This window comes from Bombyx mandarina, chromosome 16, assembly GCF_030267445.1.
Source record: "Bombyx mandarina strain Sakado chromosome 16, ASM3026744v2".
NCBI lineage: Eukaryota > Metazoa > Arthropoda > Insecta > Lepidoptera > Bombycidae > Bombyx > Bombyx mandarina.
The window spans coordinates 10,052,552-10,062,326 of NC_143222.1; the positions used below are offsets into that span (position 1 = coordinate 10,052,552).

The 9,775-nt window shown below is 45.5% G+C and overlaps 1 protein-coding gene across 1 annotated transcript; it reads left to right on the forward strand.

The window, feature by feature from the left end:
* The first annotated feature begins 1,250 nt into the window (after nt 1-1,250).
* On the forward strand, nt 1,251-9,575 carry LOC149501342 (fatty acid synthase). The gene is made up of 6 exons (XM_089733945.1): nt 1,251-1,388; nt 1,691-1,883; nt 2,385-2,505; nt 8,721-8,924; nt 9,166-9,282; nt 9,383-9,575. The coding sequence occupies exons 1-6, from the start codon at nt 1,251-1,253 to the stop codon at nt 9,573-9,575; spliced, it is 966 nt and encodes a 321-aa protein (XP_089590071.1).
* The last annotated feature ends 200 nt before the right edge of the window (nt 9,576-9,775 follow it).

Genomic DNA, 9,775 nt, shown 5'->3' on the forward strand with positions numbered 1-9,775 from the left:
TGTCTTTTAACACACAAAAATTATTGAAATCCTTAAAAAGTCTCGTAAGAAACCGAGGCTACTATATAATTTTTATAGCCTCCTATGCTCGTTTAACACTAGGTGAGCCGTAAGCTAATTTGCCCATCAACGAAAAAATAATAGTAGAGTTTATAGCTAGGTTAATAGTAAATAGTTACCGCCGCTCATAGGAATTAGCATTACCAAAAGCAAAACGATGCCGCTATCCACCGCTGCGAATTATTTTCAAATCACGTTTGTGGTAGAACACAGGGATCAAAAAATAGTGTGAAGAGAATGTATTCAAGAGCAGGGTGGTGTGTGATAGAATTAATGGGTTACAATGCAGATTGCTTTTTATTTCTTTTATGATTGAAGAATTTCTGGTGACCGGAGGCCTATCCTGGTGAAACTGGAAATGCCTCCGTGTTCTACAGGATCTACATCTCCCCTAACTGAGCTTTTGCACAGTTAGGGGAGACGTAGATGGTGCAATGGTACCCAAATTACTTCCGATGTGAAATAGCCTTAAACGAAAATCAATGGTTTGAGGACATTTATACGCAAATGACAATATATCCCTATAAATGCTTATTCAGTAGATAATCAAATGGTCCGGTCATAAGGTTAATAGAGCTTTTGATTATTTTCGAGTTGGCATAAATTAATTATAATTCCTTATAATGTTATAAAAGCCTTTAAATAACAACGCATTCAGGGTTAAAGACAGCAGTCTTTACCTAACAAAGATTCTGTCCTGTTGATATTTGGTAAGTTGTACGTAAAAAGTATTTAATGTCTATTCCTTGGTTTTAGAAAGTTTATTTAAGGAAATTCCTTATAAAAAACTAGCTTTATCCTCGATGCGAACCTTAAAAATTACCTTAACTTTCCTTTGATCATACGTGCTCAAAGCATTCTTGGTATTAAATGACTACATTTTGACATGAGGCCGAAGTCACAGTTGTATTATACTTCGGCTATCTTACAACAGGAATAGAGAAAAGGGGTGTTAAGTAACCCTTTGGGAATACTGTACAACCTACTATACTGGTACTACTAATGACGCAAATTTATTATTCGTTAAATATTAAAGATGAATAATGATTATTATAGAATACTGGCATTGCTCGAAAGTAATGTACCTAGCTTTTTGCTCTATTAAACTGTAGATAGTTATTTAGATGACTGTTTCATCTGATATATTTAGACTTAAAATATCTTTTACAACAGCATTTATTGCATCAGCAATGCCTGAAAACAGCAGGACTGTCGAACGTATGTCAGAAATGACATTCAAAGAAGAGAGGGTTGTTATCAGTGGAATGTCTGGTCTATATCCGGCTTCCAAGTCGATTAAAGATTTGGCTGACGTTTTGTACAACAAGGTAAACTAATTTTCTTTACCAGTTTTCTGTCAACATTCTCATCTTGTCAATAAAATTTGTAATTATAAAAAAAAAAAAATTCTTGTTATCCAATCTTCTTCTTCTTCTATATCGTTCCCTCACTACTGAGGATCGCGACCACATGCGACGTACTTCCAATGTGCCCGATCATGGGTGGCATGGACTGCATGGTACAGACTACCACCGAGTGCTTCTCTTGTTATCCAATCACATCAACACAAATAAATAATTGTTCAACATTATATAGTTAGATAAATATAATCCCTATGAACCGTTTTCAGAAAAATCCTATAACATCTGAAAACCAGCGTTGGAATTACTCTCATCCAGAAGTGGTGCAGTACACAGGAAAGCTACCTGAACTGAATAAGTTTGATGCACAATTCTTTAAGGTGCATTATCGCCTCGCGAATAACATGGACCCAATGGCGAAAAAAGTCTTGGAACAGACCTATCAAGCTATTTATGATGCCGGTAAGTGTTCTTTCATGATACGGTATTCCGGCATTCTTGAGACTTTTTTCCTGAAAACAGTGAAAGCATAAGAGATGATAGTGCTAAAGAAAAATATACAAATGTTTTTGTATGACTGATTAATAAACCAAAGATGCATGCCAGCTCTCTTTTCAACGCACAGCTCAGCCTATGTCAGCCTTGGTCAACATAGGCTTTCACCAAGATTCGCCATAATGACCGTTATTACGTAGCCCGTATCCAGCGAAAGCCGTGCAAAATCTTCTCATCCCAAATACTGCAGTCTCATGTCAATAGCATTCCACAAACCCTAATCTGCCACGAAAAAATCACGTACTTTCCATTGTTGGAGAGGGAGACCAAACTTACATAACAATTGAGACTTCAACATCATATCTTCTGGTAACAGATGCTCACGGGTCTAAAGACCAAAATTCAATGGTAGACTGATAAATGCTTTTCAAATATTGAAAATGGCAAAATGTATGATTTTCCCGACAGGTGTCAGTCCTGAACACCTTTCAGGAAAGAATGTGGGCGTGTACATCGGTATGTCCTATTCTGAAACAGAAAAAGCTTGTTTTTATGTGGCAGACTGCAGAACAGGTTTTGGTATTGCCGGGTAAGTAATTATTTCGGTTATAGGTGATATTTTAAAGAAGTCGTAGCCTAAAGGATAATTTTCCGGGTGTACTCGTTGTACCAAGCAAGGCGACCATGCAATATGTACTTAATCCGGGCTTGTGGCGCCTTCAATGACAAAATATTGATACGGCGTATCAAAAATCATATCTTTTTAAATATAATTATAGATAATCTAAATTTGATAGATATATGAGAATAAATGTTGGAGTGCGTTATGGGTATATGTTGCAATCCTGCTTATATCTGCCGCAAAGACATTATGCATTCCGCTTTGGAGGGTGGGACAACCAATATTCAACACAATTTTGAGTTCAACCTCATATGGGGTAATGCCATTTATCTTGTGATATCTGTGGGCTCCGGTAATCAGTTAACACCAGACGAGCCGTTAATACAACTATCTATACTATATATGCAATAAAAATATAGTAAGTAGTAAATTGAGTTCAGGGTATTCCAAATAAAACATAAAATAATAATAAAAAAATCATGTAATCATTTAATTAAAACTTTTTTTACGGGGTTGATTTCGCGTTTTCTATGATCATTTTATTATTGACAATGTTACGAATGCTTTAAAATTTTCGTGGTCACTACAGGCGATTGGTCAAACCGTAAAAGTAGTTTCAATTATGTTTACCTACGACTCGCGAAAACTAATGAAGATCCTTCTCCTTTCGTCGATAATATCCAGTGCTGACGGTCGTGGCCTCCTTTAATAACTTTCCCCTTGGATTATTCAGAGCAAGCCCCGCCCACCCTTAGCAGCGCGGATGGCATCGTGGATTGAAGTGTTGAGAAAAACTATTGAAAGAAAAAATATTGTGTGTGGGACTTCTTAAGACAAAAGGGTGCTCAGTCATAAACTTAATATATAAGTATAATATATTACTAACAAATAAACCAATAGTACGCACATGTAAACATCATTCCGATAGAGGCACCCGTCACGTGCGGACGTGCTCATCGACCACTCGATCGCCTTTGTTCGCCCGGCTTTTGTTAGCCCGGCCATTGTTCGCGCGGCCTGTGTTCGTGGTACATCTGCCGACCAAGTGTTTTTCCTGGAAGTTTTTATTTGTTTTGTTTCCTTTTGTTATTTCTGTGTTCGTGGTACATCTGCCGACAAACTGTTTTCTTGGAAGTGTTTAATTGTTTTGTTTCTTTTCGTTATTTCTGTTTTATTGTGTTTTTTCTTTGTCCTGTAGTAATCGCGCCGCATCGCCACCTGTGTTCAATAGAACCGCTCAGTTCCGAGAAGTTGGGGCCTCGAGTGTTTTCTAAGACCCAGGGTAGCCCCACCTGGGCACGTAGCCATCATGGACGCTGTATTTGCGGAATTTCTCCGGCTTCGCTACCCAAAGCTCACTTCCGAGTTTCAGGCCTTCAAGGCCGATCACACCGCGAGCCCTCTCGTGGACTCCACCGAGCTCGCTGCTCTTGCGTCGCCTGTACCTGCGTGCATAGCTTCTGCATCGAGCACCGCAGCCTCCGTCGTGCCTGCCATTCCCGCGTCGCCTATACTGGCGAGTAAAACTGCTGCGTCGTCCGCCGTGGTCACCGTTCCAGCAGCGCGATCATCCGCGGCCTCCGTCGCGCCCTCCAAAACACCTACTCGTAGGTCACCTGCGCCCGCCTCCTCGTCCTCCGACTCTGACTCGGAGATGGAGGTCGACCTCGCCCCCGCCTCATCGACGGATGGATTCACTCTGGTGTAAAAGGGTAAGAAGCGTGCCGCGGAGTCTCGAGCTCCCGCGGCCGCTAAAATTAGCAAAGCCGCGAACGCGTCGCGCCCCCGCCCTCAGACTCCCGTTGTGCCTCCAGCCCGTGCCACTCCGTCGCCGCGTCCGGTGGCACAAAATAAAACCCAGACCCCTCCCCCGATAATCCTTCAAGAGGAGGCAGCTTGGGAACGAGTTTCCCTGGCCCTTAAGGCCAAAAATATCAATTTCACGAATGCCCGTAACCTCGTGAACGGCATTCAAACTAAGGTTCGAACACCCGACGACCATAGGGCCCTCTCTTCTTACCTCCGTAAGGAGCGTACAAGTTTCCACACGTATACGCTCCAGGAGGAGCGCGAACTCCGTGCCGTTATACGTGGCATCCCTAAAGAGTTGGATGCCGAGCTCGTCAAGGCCGACCTTCTCAAACAAGGCCTACCGGTTAACTCCGTACACCGCATGCACACAGGCCGCGGAAGGGAGCCATATAATATGGTTCTCGTCGCCCTCCAGCCTACCCCCGAGGGTAAGCAAATATTCAACATCCGAACGGTCTGTAGCCTTTCCGGAATCGCAGTCGAAACCCCACACAAGAAAGGCACACCGAGCCAGTGCCATAACTGCCAATTATACGGGCATTCTTCCCGTAACTGTCGCGCGCGCCCCCGATGCGTCAAGTGCTTAGGCGATCACACCACGGCCCTATGCACTCGCGATCAAAAAACCGCGACGGAACCGCCTAGCTGCGTCCTGTGTCGAACACAGGGTCACCCCGCAAATTACCGCGGATGCCCCCGAGCCCCTAAAATAAATCGCCGCGTCGCCCGCCAAAACCGCCTCCGAGCTTCCGGCCCAGACATCAAAGCCTCGGCACCCTCTGTGTCGCAGGCTAAGCCAGCGTTCGTTCCGGCGCCGGTGCCTAGTGTCTCGGCCTGGGCGAAACCGCTGCCGTACACGAACACGGCTACAACTCCCTCCTCCGCGATTCGTCCCGCCCCCGCGACTCGTCCCTCTCCCGCGACTTGCCCTCCGACCGTGTCCGACAATCTCGCTTTAGCGATCGACTTCTTTCAGTCGATCAACTTTGAGCGCGTTAACGCTTTGGGCGACGCCATTCGCGCTGCCTCCACTGCACAACACTTTATCGCCGTTGTGCAAGAATACGGCGACGTATACGCGTCATTAAATACGTACGTCCTCCCCTCACTCCGCCGGTAATCAATGGCGTATATAAGTAGAATAAAGCCCCTATCCGTAACGATAGGATTTTTTAACGCTTACGGTCTCGCAAATCAACGTGATCAGGTTTCTGACTTTTCGCGTGACCATCAAATTGATATATTTTTAGTGCAGGAGACCCTACTTAAGCCCGCGCGCCGTGACCCTAAAATCGCGAACTATAACATGGTCAGGAACGACAGGCTCTCTGCTCGTGGTGGTGGTACCGTCATTTACTATAGAAGAGCCCTGCATTGCGTCCCGCTCGATCCTCCCGCGCTCGCTAATATCGAAGCATCAGTGTGCCGAATCTCACTGACGAGACACACGCCGATCGTTATCGCGTCCGTTTATCTTCCACCGGATAAGATCGTTCTAAGCAGTGATATCGAGGCGCTGCTCGGCATGGGGAGCTCTGTCATTCTGGCGGGCGACCTAAATTGTAAACACATCAGGTGGAACTCACACACCACAACCCCGAATGGCAGGCGGCTTGACGCGTTAGTTGATGATCTCGCTTTCGATATCATCGCTCCGCTAACCCCGACTCACTACCCGCAAAATATCGCGCATCGCCCAGATATACTCGACATAGCGTTATTAAAAAACGTAACTCTGCGCTTACACTCGATCGAAGTAGTTTCAGAGTTAGATTCAGACCACCGTCCCGTCGTTATGAAGCTCGGTCGCGCTCCCGATTCCGTTCCCGTCACGAGGACTGTGGTGGATTGGCACACGCTGGGCATCAGCCTGGCTGAATCTGATCCACCATCGCTCCCGTTTAGCCCGGACTCTACCCCGTCTCCTCAGGATACCGCTGAAGCCATAGACATCTTAACGTCACACATCACCTCGACATTAGATAGGTCATCGAAACAAGTTGTAGCGGAGAACTTCCTTCACCGCTTCAAATTGTCCGACGATATTAGGGAGCTCCTAAGAGCTAAGAACGCTTCAATACGCGCCTACGACAGGTATCCTACCGCGGAAAATCGTAATCGAATGCGTGCCCTACAACGCGACGTAAAGTCTCGCATCGCCGAAGTCCGAGATGCCAGATGGTCTGATTTCTTAGAAGGACTCGCGCCCTCTCAAAGGTCTTACTACCGCTTAGCTCGTACTCTCAAATCGGATACGGTAGTAACTATGCCCCCCCTCGTAGGCCCCTCAGGCCGACTCGCGGCGTTCGATGATGACGAAAAAGCAGAGCTGCTGGCCGATACATTGCAAACCCAGTGCACGCCCAGCACTCAATCCGTGGACCCTGTTCATGTAGAATTAGTAGACAGTGAGGTAGAACGCAGAGCCTCCTTGCCACCCTCGGATGCTTTACCACCCGTCACCCCGATGGAAGTTAAAGACTTGATCAAAGACCTACGTCCTCGCAAGGCTCCCGGTTCCGACGGTATATCCAACCGCGTTATTAAACTTCTACCCGTCCAACTCATCGTGATGTTGGCATCTATTTTCAATGCCGCTATGGCGAACTGTATCTTTCCCGCGGTGTGGAAAGAAGCGGACGTTATCGGCATACATAAACCCGGTAAACCAAAAAATCATCAGACGAGCTACCGCCCGATTAGCCTCCTCATGTCTCTAGGCAAACTGTATAAGCGTCTGCTCTACAAACGCCTCAGAGACTTCGTCTCATCCAAGGGCATTCTCATTGATGAACAATTCGGATTCCGTACAAATCACTCATGCGTTCAACAGGTGCACCACCTCACGGAGCACATTCTTGTGGGGCTTAATCGACCAAAACCGTTATACACGGGAGCTCTCTTCTTCGACGTCGCAAAAGCGTTCGACAAAGTCTGGCACAACGGTTTGATTTTCAAACTATTCAACATGGGTGTGCCGGATAGTCTCGTGCTCATCATACGGGACTTCTTGTCGAACCGCTCTTTTCGGTATCGAGTCGAGGGAACCCGCTCCTCCCCACGACCTCTCACAGCTGGAGTCCCGCAAGGCTCTGTCCTTTCACCCCTCCTATTTAGCTTATTCGTTAACGATATTCCCCGGTCGCCGCCGACCCATTTAGCTTTATTCGCCGACGACACGACTGTTTACTATTCCAGTAGAAACAAGTCCCTAATCGCGAAGAAGCTTCAAAGCGCAGCCCTAGCCCTAGGACAGTGGTTCCGAAAATGGCGCATAGACATCAACCCAGCGAAAAGTACTGCGGTGCTATTTCAGAGGGGAAGCTCCACACGGATTTCCTCCCGTATTAGGAGGAGGAATCTCACACTCCCGATTACTCTCTTTAGTCAATTCATACCCTGGGCCAGGAAGGTCAAGTACCTGGGCGTTACCCTGGATGCATCGATGATATTCCGCCCGCATATAAAATCAGTCCGTGACCGTGCCGCGTTTATTCTCGGTAGACTCTACCCCATGATCTGTAAGCGGAGTAAAATGTCCCTTCGGAACAAGGTGACACTTTACAAAACTTGCATAAGGCCCGTCATGACTTACGCGAGCGTGGTGTTCGCTCACGCGGCCCGCACACACATAGACACCCTTCAATCTCTACAATCCCGCTTTTGCAGGTTAGCCGTCGGAGCTCCGTGGTTCGTGAGGAACGTTGACCTACACGACGACCTGGGCCTCGAATCTATACAGAAATACATGAAGTCAGCGTCGGAACTTTACTTCGATAAGGCTATGCGTCATGATAATCGCCTTATCGTAGCCGCCGCTGACTACTCCCCGAATCCTGATCATGCAGGAGCCAGTCACCGTCGACGCCCTAGACACGTCTTTACGGATCCATCAGATCCAATAACCTTTGCACTAGACGCCTTCAGCTCTAGGAGCAGGCTTAGGGACCTCGGTAACCGTACTCGTCGAACTCGACAAAGAATTCGCCGTGCAACCTAACCCATGAATCAGCTCGCTGAGTTTCTCGCCGGATCTTCTCAGCGGGTCGCGATTCCGATCCGGTAGTAGATTCATTCACGAAGCAGCTACTCTTGAGTTGTTAGGTCTCCTTCGGAGGCGCTCGGGTAGCTGTTAGCAAATCCCACCCCTCCTGGCTGAGCCTTTGCTCGCCCACCTGTCCTGGTGAAACTGGAAAGGCCTCCGGGCCACCAGTAATCCTTCAATCATAAAAAAAAAAACATGTAAACATATCTTAGAAGTAATTCAACGACCAAACGATGATCCTTGTGGAATCTGTGTCGGCCAACTGCAAATAATAGTATGTATGTAATGTTAAATATTATATTGAATATTTCATGTTTTTTTCTAGGTGTAACAAAGCAATGTTTGCAAATCGCATATCGTATTGGTTGAACGTGAAAGGGCCATCGTTGGCTGTTGACGAAGCTTGCTGCAGTTCTATCGCAGCCTTAGAACAGGCTTTTTTTGCGATAAGCCGGGGCGAATGTGAGGCGGCCATTGTCGGAGCGGTCAATTTGTGTCTTCACCCGCAATGCTTAGTTCACTATGGCAGGTAAGTTGAAAAAAAGGGTGTAAGTCATGGCAGGACAATCTGTCCTTAGTTATTTTTTTAAATATTCCGTTTTATTTTTCAAAAGATCATGAACAAAACAAAACAGAAATGGAATAAAACATTTACTTAAATCCTGATATGTTAGTGATTATCGTCGAATTACGATCATTGGGTAAACACTAGTTCAAATATTAATCAAATAAGTACCTAATACTATAGTATTAAGAAAAGGTTATTTCAGGATTGTGAATCTCTGCATGGACGGAAAAACGAAGTCTTTTGATCGACATGCAGACGGGTGCGCAAAATCTGAAGCTATCAATGTTTTATTTCTTCAGAAAGCTAAAAACGCTCTCAGGTTAGTTTCAATATTGCTACGTACGACCCATTAGGTCATATTAATCTATCTGCTCAAAAATAGTTCAGAATAGTTACTATAATGTTTCTCTCATTTTCAGAATTTACGCCAAGATTGTGCATGTCAAATCGGGAATCACGATGCTTTTAGAAGGAGAAACCGGACCCAGATTTGGCTTTGATCGTGACCCAAGAGACACGGCAACTTTCTTGAAGAAATTTTATGAAGAGGCTGGTGTTTCACCTGACGTGGTTGAATATGTTGAGGCGTTTGGTTCAGGTAAATATGGATGATGTCAAAATGTCGTAGTAACTGAGGATAGTTAAAAAGTCGTCGTCACATATTTCGCTAACATGACCGGAAATTGTATTAGTAAGTAAAAAGAAGTATTATTAAGAGAAGACAGTTCGTGAAATTCGTTCTGATACTGAAAAGAAATACTATGTTTAGAGCCGAGAGCAAATCAACAATGCTCTGAAGAGGCGTACCAAAG

Coding starts and splice junctions, on each gene's coding strand:
- LOC149501342 (XM_089733945.1), top strand. CDS start 1,251: ATGCCTGAAAACAGCAGGACTGTCGAACGTATGTCAGAAATGACATTC. Junction 8,925..9,165: donor TGCTTAGTTCACTATGGCAG/GTAAGTTGAAAA, acceptor AGGTTATTTCAG/GATTGTGAATCTCTGCATGG. Junction 9,283..9,382: donor AAAGCTAAAAACGCTCTCAG/GTTAGTTTCAAT, acceptor TCTCATTTTCAG/AATTTACGCCAAGATTGTGC.